Source organism: Neophocaena asiaeorientalis, unplaced genomic scaffold (assembly GCF_003031525.2).
Source record: "Neophocaena asiaeorientalis asiaeorientalis breed wild unplaced genomic scaffold, Neophocaena_asiaeorientalis_V1.1 scaffold124, whole genome shotgun sequence".
In the NCBI taxonomy this organism is placed as follows: Eukaryota; Metazoa; Chordata; class Mammalia; order Artiodactyla; family Phocoenidae; genus Neophocaena; species Neophocaena asiaeorientalis.
Window position 1 is genome coordinate 8,105,877 of NW_020174135.1, and position 17,861 is coordinate 8,123,737.

Consider the following 17,861-nt stretch of genomic DNA (forward strand, 5'->3'; position numbering starts at 1 on the left):
AACCAAATTCATTTCAGCATTCCTCGTTGTCCCTTGTCTGATACTTAGATACTTCTCTCAACTGGCTATAACATCTTACTCGTTTCTTCAGGAATGAATGGATTAAATAAAACCTTTCACATGTGTTCATTTTATGCCTATATGAGATTTATGAATTTAGCATTTTTAAATGATTATATTTAATGATTATTAATTGAATAATATGTTAATCTGATTGTTATTTGGAGATGCTATTTTACTAATTTAAAATATTTTATTTTATTATTCTTCATAACATGGAAACTCAAAAAGTAGGAGCTAAAAAAAGTATTAGTAATTTCTTTCCACATTACAGTATGACATGAACACCCTACTTTAGATATCACCATAATTTTTAATACACTTCAAATTTTTAGTGACATTGATCTTGTGAAAGAAAATGAAGAACATTTTTTAACAAATATTTCAGGTAACTGAATTCAAATTTGCTGACTGCCTGGAATATGTTTTTAAAAATATGAAATATTAATGATCCCAATGTATGTGTTTCTGTATATTCATAAGTGGATTTTTTTTTTAATGTTGTATGGAGATACACAGACTAATGATCAGGCATCGCCAGTACACTTACCTATTGGCCGTGGAGTCAGAGTTTCAAATGTAGCTCCATGGTTCTCCTCTTAAACCACACACTTTGATTCCTTTATATTTTCCAAAGCTATTCTCAAGCATCTTTGCCATCATTTAAAATGCAGCTTCATTCTGATAAGAGTATCCTTGATACTGCTGCAGAAGGTCCATTATCAGATATCAGTTGCTCTGTCGATTATACTAAAGCCATGGAACAGTGCAACTATTACCCAAAGCAATGACAAACCAAAAGATCCACATGCTGGAGTTGTTCTAGAAAAGTCTGTGGCAATGGTTTATGCTTTAAAAATAATTTGCTACTACTAGAGTAATAATTTTCCAATCTAGCCATTAAAAATTCAGGTATACTGCTTTTTACTAATTGTAAAAAATTGATACACACATAGTCTTAAACATAAGCTATAAAAGCAACTACCAGATGGAGATTTATGTGATGAAATCACTCGTGTGAGGAAGAATCTTTGTCTTTAAATTAATAGTACGATTTAAAATTGAAAGCCATTTTCTTTAAAAATGCATTCCTTATAATACTAAAGCCAAAAACACTATGTAAAAGTCCTCCCCTCCCAAATAAGTAGGATTTATAAAAATTTCATTGAATCATGAGATTGTTAAAACTCAAGAAATTAACAAAATTTATTGATATGGAGATTTCTATGAGCAGCAAGTAGAATTGTATCTGCCACAGATATTTGTTAAATGTGATTAGATGTAAATATAATGTGGTAAGATACCTTACATCTCTTTTAGAGGCCGATGATGAGTGATGTTTACAGTTGTGTCTCTTATATGCCAGCACCTATTTGCCCATCTCACTCATATATAGTACTTTTATGCATTTAGATATCTGGTAATTCAATAGGGTACTTATATACATACATATACGTGTTTCTCCTTTATGGTACTTATGCACATAATTTTATACATATAGATTAGTTTTCATTGAAATGTTAAAACCACAATTTAGCTTTGTGTTATAATGACATCTATACTATTCCCTGGCCTTTGGCATGTTCCATATGCAGCTTTGATTCATTTGACATTTGGGGACATCTGAATCTTGATATTTTGACCTATGGGGATCTCTGTGGCACCAAGGATTTTGACCAACAGCTGCTCCACGACAAGTAATTATTTTGGTTTAAGTGGTGAGTCTGAATTCTTAATGAAGATTGTAAAATATTGCTAACACCTCCTCCCAGCCATCAAAATGATATACACTTAGGGAATAGTCTTCTGATTGATGAGCACACCCACTGAGTTGTTCAGACCTTCCAGAATCTTCCCAGTTTCCAAGGTCTGTTCAGTTCTAGGCCAAAGAACTACATTGGTCCCAAAGAGCCCAGGTCTAAAGTTAGGGTGGCCTGTTAACAGGACAAGCAATTGGCATATATACTAGGTCCAAACAGACCCCAATCAGCCCTCATATTTCCTAAATGACACACTTTATGCTATAACAGTTTGATATAACTAGAAAGGCATCAAAGTGGAATAGAGTGAATTACTTCTTTATCTGAGTTCTCATTCCACTTTACTCTTAGCAATCATCACAATGTAATACTGATAACAATTTATGTGTATATTCTTACACATAGATATATTGTGTATATCTCCCCAGACAGACTCTAAGCCCATGCTAGGCAAGATAAAGATTCATTCATCTTGGGACTTCCCTGGTGGCACAGTGGCTAAGAATCTGCCTGCCAATGCAGGGGACCCAGGTTCGAACCCTAGTCTGGGAAGATCCCACATGCTGCGGAGCAACTAAGCCTGTGAATCACAACTACTGAGCCTGCACTCTAGAGCCCACGAGCCACAACTACTGAGCCTGCGTGCCACAACTACTGAAGCCCACGCGCCTAGAGCCCGTGCTCTGCAACAAGAGAAGCCACCGCAGCGCACCGCAACGAAGAGTAGCCCCCGCTCGCCGCAACTAGAGAAAGTCTGCGCGCAGCAGTGAAGACCCAACGCGGCCAAAAATAAATGAAAAAATAAATGCATTCATCTTCACATCACCGGCATCTAGAGCAGTGACTGACACAGAGTATAATATAAATAAATGCTTGTTCTGTTCAAGTGAACCAAAGGGAAACAGATATTTTGATGACCAAAACTTGTTCCATAATCGAAACAATTGTGCTTTCACAATGGCAATCTGCAAAAATTTCTCTACAGATTTATCAGTTGTGTACATGTCAGAACCATACACCGTTGCGGATGGTTTATGAATCCGTATAATAGAAAATTATGATCACTGACCATAACAGTTAACTTCAGTTATTTGCATTGCCAAGTCATGAAACACTAATCCAATTTAATCTTGCATTTGCAATAAATCCCTAACATCACAAAGAATAAGTAATATAGAATTCAATTTTTCTGCCCATTTAGCTATTAGAGCTCATATGAGTATGAACTACTTACATAACTCAAAAATATGAACTTTTCAAACTCACTTTTAACTCACTGTTAAAGGAATTGAGTGAAAAAAATACAATTGTGCATTAAGGTACTATAGATACTTTCATGGAAGAAATAGAAACAAGCTGTATATGTTTTGTGGCATGTTGACGCTAAAACACATAAATTACAACTGCCACTAAGAGAATATTTTAAAAATCTAAAAACCATTTATCAAAAATTCCCATCCATAGCAGTAAATATGTCTGTTGGCTTTAGGACAAAACAATTCCAAAACAACCTAAATTTCCCAAAGTCAAAATTTGAATTTAATTCTGGTTTTAACATTTATGTCATAGCCTATAAAGGCTATTTGTAACACGATGTGTTTAATTGACTCAAAAATAATTTTTCTGAGACTAACTAAAAAGAAACCAAATAGGAGTGAACCAGCTACATTTAAATGTTTATGCAGATACTTACCATAGCTATTGACAAATGCTTATTACATAGTTGCCCAAACTAATGGAGAAATATACTCATTGAAAATAAGATCAGTTGCGTGGAAAACTGAGACAAAGCTGTAACAGGAAACCAAACACACAAAGGTTCATCCCTTACTTCATGTTTTTCTTCCTTTTGGAAAAGCTTGAAACTCTCAGATTTGTCATATTTTAACATCTTCATACAAAATTTGTCACACTCTCTTTTCCTATCATGAACATTTTATATATTTTTTATATTACAATGGGAAAAAATCAAACTATCAGATATGAGATAGTACAAAAGAAAATATTCAGATTTGAGGTATGTGAAAGTTAAAGCAGCATCTACTAGACATCAGGGCAGGAATATACAGAAAGTGAGAACACCTGCTTCCAAAGAGTACCCATACCTTGTTTTTTTCCTGTAGTTCAATTTGTGATTTCTTGAAATCAGGACCTTGAGAGTTTGCAATTAATCTATTTTTCCTATCCAGGAGCTCTTCCATGTCTTTCACTTGGAACTTTAGCCTTCTATTTTCTCTTTCCAGTCCTAGTTTTTCTGTTTCAAGTATCTCCCTCTTGTCCCACTCGGATGTATTTTCAGCCTGCAATCTCTCTAGCTAAACACAGAAAACACAGAAAAGCAACGTGTAGCATTTGTAATTGCCAAAAGGCCAGGCACCCATCAAACAGGCGTCCACTAAGAAAGGTTCATGGATATGTCCATTTATACAATTTTTAAAAAGAAAACTCTATTTGTCTGAAAAGTTGAGGACAACACAAAAGTCCTAAGACCCATGCCCTAAATAAATATACCTGCCTTCTTGGTTATGGCACTATTTCTATAACCAACCAGACCATATTGTCAAATAAATACGTTAAGTGGAAAACTGATAATATTTTGTCAATAATCTCCACTCAATTGATGAACGTTTATCAGTTTAGAAGGCACAAAATCATTTCTTGGGCAATTCAGGTTGGATGGATATAGTTCATGTATTCATTTACTCATTCATTCAGTTATTTACTATAGCTTTCAACTTGTAGGCACTGCAAATAAAGACAAGTGAATGTAATAAAACATCATAAATGCCATGATTAAAGTACTATACAATTGGGCTTCCCTGGTGGCGCAGTGGTTGAGAGTCTGCCTGCCGATGCAGGGGACACGGGTTCTTGCCCCGGTCCGGGAAGATCCCACGTGCCACGGAGCGGCTGGGCTCGTGAGCCATGGCAGCTGAGCCTGTGCGTCCGGAGCCTGTGCTCCGCAACAAGAGAGGCCACAACGGTATATAATCAAACTCACCTGAGTGAATGACCAATTTGATTTTCAGGGAATAGAGATTGGCAACATGATTAAAATATGAGGTATTTTTAAACTATTTGTTATGGATAAAGATTGAAAATTACTTATTTTTACACTTAGTTTTAAATGGCTTGATGGCAAAGTATTGAACAGTATTATACTATTTTAAAGTAGTTCTCATGACATTTTAAATTCTAAAAGAGAAGTCAACATTAAGAAACTGTTAGACTTCAATAATATCTTTGGAAATTAATTCTGATTAAAAAACTGCTTTTTCATACACATATAATTGTGCCATTATTGTCAAAAATGTTCTGTTCCCAAATCTAAGTGAGGCTTTAGCTTCTTAAAAACAAGAAATTAAAATTACATTCTTGGCACTAGACGTTGTTTATCAATTAAATATAATAGACTAAGGGATCAAATTTTAGATGACGTGATTTGACATTTGGGATGCCTGTTTGGGATATGAGGTGAAAACAGTATTTCAAAATGCAATTTAGAACATGACATGTCTTTAATTATTAAGATTAATGCTTAAACTTTTTGACTAACATCACATCACTTATCAGAATGAAAATAATAAAGTTGTAATAAAAGTCACCAACTTAGTGATGAAAAATTAATTTTAGGAGAATAAATGTACTCTTGGTCAAGGACAAATACAATGCTATGTCAAGTCTTTGTAAAATTTTAGGCATTTAAAAGAAATTGCTGAAGTCAGTTTTATACCTAATAACAGATAACAGGTACAAATAGGATTTTAAATAAGTAATAGATGGTTTGAATGAGTAAACTCTAAATTAAAAAAAAATAATTGAAGAAAGGAATTATATTAACAGTAATGACAACAAAGCTTAAATAATGATGTGTGATTATTTACTATTTGAAGATTTTTAGTGGCATGCCAATTATCTGATAAATTTAGGTATATAACACATATCAAAAAAGTAAAGGTTTTGTGAAAATTGGATCATAAATATTATTAGCAGTTTTATTTTTGATTTCATTTTTCAAAATTCTTTCTTGTAAGATTATTCTTTTCTAAGAATCATATGAAAATCTACCACCTTAAAAGCCATTCAATTAAATGCAAGTTAAAATGATGAAGGAAAGATCAGGTAATATTTTAAACTTTCATTTTTTTGGTAAGCAATTCTAATAACTGATCAAACTGAAATGGAATTCCATTGATTTGCTTCCAATGATCAAGAGAAACATTCTAGAACATTTTAATTCTAACTCTAATATGCTATGAATTTTAACTGATAGTGGGTACTACTCTTAAATGAATTTCAGGTAATACAGGAATTATTGAAAAATATTTTCTAAAAACTTTTAATGTAGAAGTATATTCTAGCCAGAGTAAACACTAAAATATTTGTTGATTTAATGACCTCCAATTTTATGAATATTAAACATTGAGAAAATATATAAATATCCAACTATTCAGCTGTTTAACAAATATTTATTGAGTATCTTTCAGGCACTGGATATACTATTGTCAAAATACAAGTATATATATAAGTATAAATTGGGCAACATCTTGTAAAGGAGAAAAAACCCTGGATGCTATGGGAAAGACCTGCAGTAAATTAAGTAATCAGAGGAGGTTATTTGAAGAAACAATACTTAAGCTGAAACCTGAAGTTTAAGAAGGCAGAGAGGCAGAATCAAGCTAAGAGTATCTCAATAAAGGGAAATAGGAAATAGGTTTGAACATTATAAGATCCAAGAGTCCAATCATGAAGTATTAGGAGTTCAGGAGAATAAGTATGAAAACAAGTAGTCACTGATGCTTACAAGTAAGGGTGAATTTAAGAATCGTTTGAGTTTCTTGTGAAAAAATATAATATTGTGATTATTCCCAAGGATGAAATATTGGGTCATGTATTTTATTTATATAGGTATATAGGTATATGTTTATGTGTTTGCTAGCTTCCTTCCTTCCAGTTTTACTGAGATATGATCGACATACAGCACTGTACACATTTAAGGTGTACAGTGTAACGATTCAGTCAATTCTAAACATATTCATCTATAAGCTCGATCTTCATGAATTGTCATTGCTTGATACTGCTGAAAGGACATCAATAATAGACTGCAGTGAACTTGATAACTAGAACGTAAGTTTTATGAAACCAGAACCGTGTCATTTTGCTCATCAGCCTGGCACCTGACATGTGCTGTGTCAGTGCTTCATAAGGACCTGTTGAGAGGAAAAAGCTCCTCTGTATTTCAATTACAACAATTGTGCATGAAGTGAAATTAAGGTAGCATCCTAGAAGAGCCAGTTATTTACTCAGCATTACTTAATGCCAATAGAATTTCTCAGTACAATTACTCTTAACTCTTATTAATGCTGTCATGGCTGCGTTGCATTTTGTGATAGGTAAATACAGCGAGGTAAAGAGAGGATTTTCAGTAAAATGACCTAGAATTGAGTCTCAATTCTTTTTATCCTGAGAGCCTCTATTTTTCATTTATAAAATATGGAAAATATTTCCTACAGCTTAGTGTTATGAGGCAGTAATTATTTAGGGGAAATAGTTATTAAACTTTCAAACTCAACACAAATATTTCCTGTCATAAATTTGTTTTCTAAAGAACAAAACATACCAACAGCCAATTCAGGTAATGACAGGTGAAATAGTGTATTATTTTTCATCATGTTTTATCAAAATGGCATCTTGTAAATGGACCTTTTCAACGGAGAAAAACCCCAACAGAATGCACAATATGGTGTTCTGCAGGCCAGTGAAGTGCCACCTAAAAACAATGTGCATGTTCCAGTAATTAATTGCAAATATTCAGAATTTTCATTTCAGACAAGTCAGCTATAAAACCTCATTACAAGCACTGTGATTTTGGAAGTAAGAGGTAAAAAGTAGGAATCTTGTTATTTCCTAGCAGTAGGAGATGATTACCCTTTTACTGAAGACCTAATATATTCCTGGTAAAGAGCTATATAGGTTATTTCCTATCCTTACAATAATCCTGTAAATTTGTATGTGCTACACAGGAGGAAACTGGAGTTCTAAGATTAGAAGTAATTCTCAAGGTGGGCAAAGAGTCCAAGCCATGGTTCACCTAAAGTGTTTCTCTGATTCCAGTCGTGAGGTCACTCCACCCGCACCATGCTAACAGATAGCCACTGATGTATGCATATCCCCTTGCCATAGCAACCAACACACTCTGAATCCATTGTACTACACTGCAGCAAAGATTTTGTTGATGTTTTTCTTTTGTTTTGATATATTTTGGGGATTTTGATCCTTGCTTCGTTGCAAATTAACTCAGGAGAAGTGATTCTGTAGACTCACATTCAAAAGTCTGCAAACTGAAACCTAAATGCAGTGTGCATATTGCTGATGCCACCCCTCCCCCTCCCCTGGATCTTTTAACACTCATCCTCTAAGCATGTCATGGAATCACAAATAAGAAGTGGGGACACCTCCTCCTAAATCACTCTACTTCCCTCCTGTCCACAGTTAACTATAGCTCAGTGATAGCTCACTCCCTCTTTTACCAAAAGTCAACAGAGCCATGACTAATTTTAGCAATAGGTAATGTCATGTGTATTTTAGTTGCTTTAATTTCATTTAAAATCCTTGGAGAATTTCTAAAAGTAAGGAGTCCTAGAACTAATTTGAAACTAAATGTATGTCAAACTTAAATACAGGGAGAGGGATCCACATGCAGAAACAATTACTCTAGACACTAAACCTGAACAGAAATTAACCCAAAATGGATCACAAACCTGATTGTAAAGTACAAAACTATAAAACTCATAGAAGATAGATAGCCTAGGAGAAAATCTAGATGACCTTCTGTTTGGTGATGACTCTTTAGATACATCACCAAAGGCATGATCCATGAACGAAATAACTGATAAGCTAGACTTCATTAAAATTAAAAACTGCTCTAGAAAGACAATGTCAAGAGAAAGAGAAAACAAGCCACAGACAAAATATATTTGCAAAATATATCTAATAAAGAACTGTTATCCAAAATATACCAATAACTATGTAAATTCAACAATAAGAAAACAACCCAACTAAAAATGGGCCCAAGACTTATGGATAACAGACATCTCACCAAAGAAGGTATACAGATATCAAATAAGCAAATGAAAAGATGTTCCACATCATATGTCATCAGGAAAGTGCAAATTAAAACAATGAGAGGGGTGGAGTCAAAATGGTGGTGTGGGAAGATGTGGAGTTAACATCTTCCCACAACTAGGGTGCCTGCTGGCTGCTGGTGGGTGACTCTGATGCCCAAGGAGACGGGAGGGACCCCAAAGAGAACTGGTAGGACGTAGGGGGACTGAGGGGGGAGGAGAGATGGAAGCCAGACAGGATTGGTGTCCCTGAGGCCAGAGAGATTAGGAGAGGCATGCCGGAGGGGCCCTCCCAGACTGGAGGAGCAGGAGAGGAGAGGAGGGTGTTTGCCCCACCCATTTGAGCCCAGGAAGCCTGCTGGGCTCCCAGGTTAGGTCCGCTGCCCTCTGAGACCAGGGGTGGGGGGCACGCCTGGGCCCCTTCTGTTACTTGAGCCTAAGCCCCAACCCCCCCACAGCTCCCACGGCCTTTTCCAGCCCTGGGGGTCCTAAGCATTGGCTCTGCCCACCACCCAAACCTCCTCCTTGCTTAGGCCCCACCCTCCACAGCCAAGGCATTTCCCCCCACACTTTTTTTTTCTTTTCCCTCCTCCTCTTTTTTACTATTGTGGTACTTATGTACCTTCCGGTTGTTGATTCATCTATATTTTTATTTTTATATTCTTTTTAACATATCTGTTAGTTTCCTAGTTTAATTTTATTTTTTACTTTATTATTGTTCTTTTTTTTTTGCTGCCCACGTGGCTTGTGGGATCGTGGTTCACGAGCCCAGAGTCGGGCCAAAGCTCCTGTGGTGGGAGCTCTGAGTCCAAACCACTGGACTAGCAGAGAATCTCAGACCCCAGGGGATATTCATCAGAGTGAGGTCTCACGGAGTTCCTCATCTCAGCATCAAGACCCAGCTCTACCCAATAGCTTACAAACTTCAGTGTTGGAAGTCTCAAGCCAAACAACCAGTAAGACAGGAACACAATCCCACTCATAAAACAAAGAAAAAAAATATGAGATGGCAAAAAAAAATGTCACAGATGAAGGAGCAAGGTAAAACCTATACGACCAAATAAATGGAGAGGAAATAGGCAATCTACCTGAAAAAGAATGCAGGATAATGATAGTAAAGATGATCTAGACTCTCAGAAATAGAATGTAGGCACCGACTGAGAAAATACAAGAAATGTTTAACAAAGATCTAAAGGAACTAAAGAACAAACAAAGATGAGCATCACAATAACTGAAATGAAAAATACACAAGAAGGAATCAATAACAGAATAACTGAGGCAGAAGAACGAATAACTGTGCTGGAAGACAAAATGGTGGAAATAACTGATGAGAAACAGAATAAAGTAAAAAGAATGAAAAGAATTGAAGACAGTCTCAGAGACCTCTGGGACAACACTAAACGCACTAACATTTGAATTTTAGGGGTCCCAGAGAAGAGAAAAAGAAAGGGTCTGAGAAAATATTTGAAGAGATTATAGTTGAAACCTTCCCTAACATGGGAAAGGAAATAGTTACCCAAGTCCAGGAAGCACAGAGAGTCCCATACAGGATAAACCCTAGGAAAAACACACCAAGACACATATTAATCCAACTAAGAAAAATTAGTCAAAGAAAGAATATTAAAAGAGGCAAGGGAAAAACAAAATACAAAGTAATCCCCATAAAGTTATCAGCTGATTTTTCAGCAGAAACTCTAGGAGCCAGAAGGGAGTGGCAGGATATACTTAAAGTGATGAAAGAGAAAAACCTACAACCAAGATTACTCTACCCAGCAAGGATCTCATTCAGATTTGATGCAGAAATCAAAAGTTTTCAGACAAGCAAAAGCTAAGAGAATTCAGCACCACCAAACCAGCTTTAAAACAAATGCCAAAGAAACTTATCTAAGTGGGAAACACAAGAGAAGAAAAAGACCCACAAAAACAAACCCAGAACAATTAAGAAAATGGTAACAGGAACATACATATGGATAATAACCTTGAATGTAAATGGATTAAATGCCCCAACCAAAAGACACAGACTGGCTGAATGGATACAAAAACAAGACCTATATACATGCAATCTATAAGAGACCCAATTCAGACCTAGGGACACATACAGACTGAAAGTGAAGGGATGGAAAAAGATATTCCAAGCAAATGGAAATAAAAAGGAAGCTGGAGTAGCAATACTCACATCAGATAAAATAGACTTTAAAATAAAGACTTTTACAATAAAATAAAGACAGTTACAAGAGATAAGGAGGGACACTACATAATGATCAAAGGATCAATCCAAGAAGAAGACATAACAATTATAAATGTTTATGCACCCAACATAGGGACACCTCAATACATAAGGCAAATGCTAACAACCATGAAAGGAGAAACCGACAGTAACACATTAATAGTAGGGGACTTTAACACCCCACTTACACCAATGGACAGATCATACAAACAGAAAATAAATAAGTAAACACAAGCTTTAAATGACACAATAGACCAGATAGATCTAATTGATATTTATAGAACATTCCACCCAAAAGTGACAGAATACATTTTCCTCTCAAGTGCACACAGAACATTCTCCAGTATAGATCACATCTTGGGTCACAAATCAAGCCTCAGAAAACTTACGAAAATTGAAATCATATAAAGCATCTTTTCTGACCACAATGCTATGAGATTGGAAACCAGTTACAGAAAAAAACTAAAAAACACAAATATATGGAGGTTAAACAGTGCACTACTAAATAACCAAGAGATCACTGAAGAAATCAAAGAAAGAATTAAAAATACATAAAAACAAATGACAATGAAAACACAATGACCCAAAACCTATGGGATGCAGCAAAAGCAGTTCTAAGAGGGAACTTTCTAGCAATTCAATCTCACCTCAAGAAACAAGAAAAATCTCAAATAAACAACCTAAATCTACACTTAAAACAACCAGAGAAAGAAGAACAAAGAAAACCCAAAGTCAGTAGAAGGAAAGAAATCATAAAGATCACAGCAGAAATAAATGAAATAGAAATGAAGAAAACGATAGCAGAGATCAATAAAACTAAAAGCTGGTTCTTTGAGAAATTAAACAAAATTGATAAACCCTTAGCCAGACTCATCAAGAAAAAAGGGAGAAAACTCAAATCAATGGAATTAGAAATGAGAAATCACAATTGACACTGCAGAAATACAAAGGATTATAAGGGACTACTAAAAACATCTATATGCCAATGAAATGGACAACCATGAAGAAATGGACAAATTTTGGGAAAGGTACAATTTTCCAAGACTGAACCAGGAAGAATTAGAAAATATAAACAGACCTATCACAAGTAATGAAATTGAAACCGTAATTTAAAATCTGCCAACAAACCAAAGTCCAGGAACAGATGGCTTCACAGGTGAATTCTACCAAACATTTAGAGAAGAGCTAACAAGCATCCTTTTCAAACTCTTCCAAAAAATTGCAGAGGGAGAAACACTCCCAAATTCATTCTATGAAGCCACAATCACCCTGATACCAAAACCAGAAAAAGATATCACAAGAATAGAAAATTACAGGCCTATATCACTGATGAACATAGATGCAAAAATCCTGAACAAAATACTAACAAACAGAATCCATTTAAACAGAATCCAATTAAAAGGACATTTAAACAGAATCCAATTAAAAGGACAATACACCATGATCAAGTGGGATTTATCCTAGGGATGCAAGGATTCTTCAACACTCAAATCAATCAATAGGATACACCACATTAACAAATTAAGGAATAAAAACCATATGATCGGGCTTCCCTGGTGGCGCAGTGGTTAAGAGTCCGCCTGCTGATGCAGGGGACATGGGTTCGTGCCTCGCTCCGGGAAGATCCCACATGCCGCGGAGCGGCTAGGTCCGTGAGCCATGGCCGCTGAGCCTGCGTGTCTGGAGCCTGTGCTCCGCAACGGGAGTGGCCACAACAGTGAGAGGCCCGCATACCACAAAACAAACAAACAAACCAACAAACCATATGATCATCTCAATAGACACAGAAAAAGGTTTTGACAAAATTCAGCACCCATTTATAATAAAAACTCTCCAGAAAGTGGGCATAGAGAAAACTTACTTCAACATAATAAAGGCCATATATGACAAACCCACAGCAAGCATCATAGTCAATGGTGAAAAACTGTAAGCATTTCCACTAAGATCAGGAACAAGACAAGGATGTCCACTCTTGCCACTCTTATTCAACATAGTTTTGGAAGTCCTAGTCACAGCAATCAGAGAAGAAAAAGAAATAAAAGAAATACAAATTGGAAAAGAAGAAGTAAAACTGTCACTGTTTGCAGATGACATGATACTATACATAGAAAATCCTAAAGATGCCACCAGAAAACTACTAGAACTAATCAATGAATTTAGGAATGTTGCAGGATACAAAATTAATGCACAGAAATCTCTGTCATTCCTATACACCAACAATGAAAAATCAGAAAGAGAAATTAAGGAAACACTCCCATTTATCACTGCAACAAAAAGAATAAAATACCTAGGAATAAACTGCCTAAGGAGGTGAAAGACTTGTACTTAGAAAACTATAAAACACTGATGAAAGAAATCAAAGATGACATAAACAGATGGAGAAATATACCATGTTCTTGTATTGGAAGCATCAATATTGTGAAAATTACTATACTACCCAAAGCAATCTACAGATTTAATGCAATCCCTATCAAAATACCAATGGCATTCTTCACTGAATTAGAATAAAAAATTTTATAATTCATATGGAAACACAAAAGACCCCGAATAGCCAAAGCAATCTTGAGAAAGAAAAATGGAGCTGGAAGAATTAGGCTCCCTGATTTCAGACTATACTACAAAGCTACAGTAATCAAGACAGTATGGTACTGGCACAAAAACAGAAATATAGATCAATGGTACAGAATAGAATGCCCAGAGATAAACCCACGCACATATGGGCACCTAATTTATGACAAAGGAGGCAAGGATAGACAGTGGAGAAAAGACAGCCTCTTCAATAAGTGGTGCTGGGAAAACTGGAAAGCTACATGTAGAATAATGAAATTAGAACACTACCTAACACCATACATAAAAATAAACCCCAAATGGATTAAAGACTTAAATGTAAGACAAGACACTATAAAACTCTTTGAGGAAAACATAGGAAAAACACTCTTTGACATAAACCACAGCAAGATCATTTTTGACCCACCTCCTAGAGTAACAGAAATAAAAACAAAAATAAACTTAATGGGACTTAATTAAACTTAAAAGCTTTTGCACAGCAAAGGAAACCAGAAACAAGACAAAAAGACAACACTCAGAATGGGAGAAAATATTTGCAAATGAAACAACAGACAAAGGATTAATCTCCGGAATATACAAACAGCTCATGGAGCTCAATATCGAAAAAGGAAACAATGCAGCTAAAAATTGGGCTGAAGGCCTAAATAGACATTTTACCATGGAAGAAATACAGGTGGCCAAGAGGCACATGAAAAGATGCTCAACATCACTAATTATTAGAGAAATGGAAATCAAAACTACAATGAGGTATCACCTCACGCCAGTCAGAATGGCCATTATCAAAAAATCCAGAAACAATAAATGCTGGAAAGGGTGTGGTGAAAGAGGAACCCTCCTGTACTGTTGGTGGTAATGTAAATTGATACAACTATTATGGAAAACAGTATGGAGGTTCCTTAAAAAAATAAAAATAGAACTACCATATGACCCAGCATTCCCACTGCAGGACGTATACCCTGAGAAAAGCATAATTTAAAAAGAGACACATACCACAATGTTCATTGCAGTACTATTTACAATAGCCAGGACATGGAACCAACCTAAATGTCCATTGACAAATGAATGGATAAAGAAGATGTGGTACTTATATACAATGGAATATTACTCAGCCATAAAAAGAAACAAAATTGAGTTATTTGTAGTGAGGTGGATGGACATAGAGTCTGTCATACAGAGTGAAGTAAGGCAGAAAGAGAAAAACAAATACCGTATGCTAATGCGTATATATGGAATCTAAAAAAAAAAAAAAGGTACTGATGAACCTAGTTTCAGGGCAGGAATAAAAAGGTAGACATAGAGAATGGACTTGAGGACATGGGTAGGAGGGCAGAGCTGGGGCGAAGTGAGAGTAGCATCGACATATATCCACTACCAAATGGAAAATAGTTGGCTGGTGGGAAGCAGCAGCATAGCACAGGAAGATCGGCTCGGTCACGGCTTTGCAGTGACATAGAGGGCTGGGATAGGGAGGATCGAGGGACGCTCAAGCGGGAGGGGATACGGAGACCTGTGTATGCATATGCCTGATTCGCTTTGTTGTGCAACAGAAACTAACATAGTATTGTGAAGCAATTATACTCCAATAAAAATGTATTAAAAATTAAAAAAAAAAACTAAATATTTCCTGCAAAAACTTAAAAATAAACAAATAAAACAATGAGATACAACTACACAGCTGTTAGAATGGCCGAAATACAGAACACTGACAACACCAAATGCTGGTGAAGACGTGGAGCGGCAGGAACTCTCAGTCATTGCTGGTGGGAAGGCAAAGTAGCACGGCTATGTTGAAACAGTTTGGTGGCTTTTTACAAAACTAAGCATATTCTTACTATGCTGTCTAGTAATCGAGCTCCTGGCTATTTACCCAAAGAAGTCGAAAACGTATGTCCACATAAACACCTGCACACGGATGTTTATGGCAGCTTTGTTTATAATTGCCCAAACTTGAAGCAACCAAGATGTCCTCCAGTAGATGAATGGATACAATGTGGTATGTCCACACAATGGAATATTGTTCAGCACTAAAAGGAAATTAACTATCAAGCCATGAAAAGATATGGAAGAAGCTTAAATGCATATTACTAAGTGAAATAAGCCATCTGAAAAGGCTATACTCTGTATGATTCTAACTATATAACGTCCTGGAAAAGGCAAAGTTAGAGAGACATTAAAAATATTAGAGGTTGCCAGAAGTTGCAGGGAGGAAAGTGGAAAGGTGAGAGCAGGGAAGGATATATAGGTGGAGCACAGAGGATTTTTAGGGCAGTGAAAATACTCTGTATGATACTATAGTGATAGATACATATCATTATCCGTTTGTCCAAATCCATATAATGTACAACACCAATAGTGAACCTTAATGTAAACTATGGACTTTGGGTATTAATGTTGTGTCAATGTAGGTTCATCATTTGTAACAAATGTACCACTCTGTAGGGGATGTTGAAAATGGGAGCTTCTATGGTGGAGGGCATATGGGAAATCTCTGTATCTTCTCCTCAATTTTGTGGTAAACCTAAAACTTCTTTAAAAAATAAAGTTTTAAAAAAATTTAAAGAGAGGGCTTCCCTGGTGGTGCAGTGGTTAAGAATCCGCCTGCCAATGCAGGGGACACAGGTTTGAACCCTGGTCTGGGAAGATCCCACATACCGCGGAGCAACTAAGCTCATGGGCCACAACTACTGAGCCTGAGCTCTAGAGCCTATGAGCCACAACTGCTAAGCCTGTGTGCCACAGCTACTGAAGCCCATGCTCCTAGAGCCTGTGCTCCGCAACAAGAGAAGCCACTGCAATGAGAAGCCCGCGCACCGCAACAAAGAATAGCCCCTGCTCGCCACAACTAGAGAAAGCCCGCGCACAGCAACGAAGACCCAGTGCAGCCAAAAATAGAATAAAATAAATAAATTTATTTTAAAAAATTTAAAGATAAACTATTTATATTTTGGATACTCATCTTTTCTCAGATATATGTTTTGCAAATATTTCCTAGTTTTTGGCTTATGTTTTAGTTATCTTAGCAGTAGATTTCACATAGTAAAAGTTGTAAATTTTAATAAAGTCCAAATTAACTTTTTTTAATAAAAAAGGAGGCCAAAACTTGTATCTCAGATTGAACATGAATCAAAAGCAATGCGAATTTAAAAAGGACAATGCATCTATGTCTAAATGAGTCAGTATATGTTATAGCAAGAGAATGACAAGAGAAATGTATTCATAAAGGCTTTACTGACGCCCTGGTAAAGAACACTTACAAATTTCACAAGTAAACCTCTAAATGGTTATTTTGGACCCCTGATTTTGCAACAGCCAGGCAGTCTCAAAAATTCGTAGTGGTGTTACAAAGTTTCATAAGCAAATATTTTCCTCATTTCATGTAGAAGTTAATAATCATCTATATATTGCCTGGTAACTATTAAGATAAAAAATATGAATGAACACATTGTTATTATCCCAAATGATTTTAACTGTTTTATGAGTGTGTCCAAAACAGTCAGAGAAAAGCTTTAACATAAAACGAGAACAGTGAAATATGCTTTCCTGCAACTCTCCTGCCAAACTTCTATATGCTACAGTGGATTTCTTATAAACTTAGTAAGGTGTGAACCTTTACAAAAGTAGTACTTAGAGAATTTTAGAAGTGAAGCACAACAGAGGTTTTAAAATGTGGATCTTGTTGCAGAGATAATAGGAACCAGAGGTTTATATATTATATATATAATAGGAATTAATTTTGCCACTCACTAACTACAACCTCAAGTGTGTTCTACTACTAGGAAAAACTATGTAAATGTAAAATGCTTAATAAGATCTGCATCAGGAAATTAAGCAAACCATAAAGGGTAGACCCTCTTTATTTCCAGAATCTCTCTTAAAAGTAATCTTAAAAGTAGACAAACTGGGCGCTTCCCTGGTGGCGCAGTGGTTGGGAGTCTGCTTGCCGGTGCAGGGGACGCGGGTTCGTGCCCCAGTCCGGGAGGATCCCAAGTGCCGCGGAGCAGCTAGGCCCGTGAGCCATGGCTGCTGAGCCTGCGCGTCCGGAGCCTGTGCTCCACAGTGGGAGGGGCCGCAGCGGTGAGAGGCTCGCGTATGAAAAAAAAAAAAAAGAAGACAAACTAACTT

At 36.2% G+C, this 17,861-nt stretch overlaps 1 protein-coding gene across 1 annotated transcript in view; it reads right to left on the bottom strand.

Annotated features, from left to right (window-relative positions):
• CCDC102B (coiled-coil domain containing 102B) overlaps positions 1 to 17,861 on the bottom strand; it is a 173,856-nt gene that overhangs the window by 105,932 nt on the left and 50,063 nt on the right. Inside the window, exon 5 of the mRNA XM_024754945.1 lies at positions 3,926 to 4,135. Coding sequence (XP_024610713.1) covers positions 3,926 to 4,135 — 210 coding nt within the window. The remainder of the gene's footprint in view (positions 1 to 3,925; positions 4,136 to 17,861) is intronic.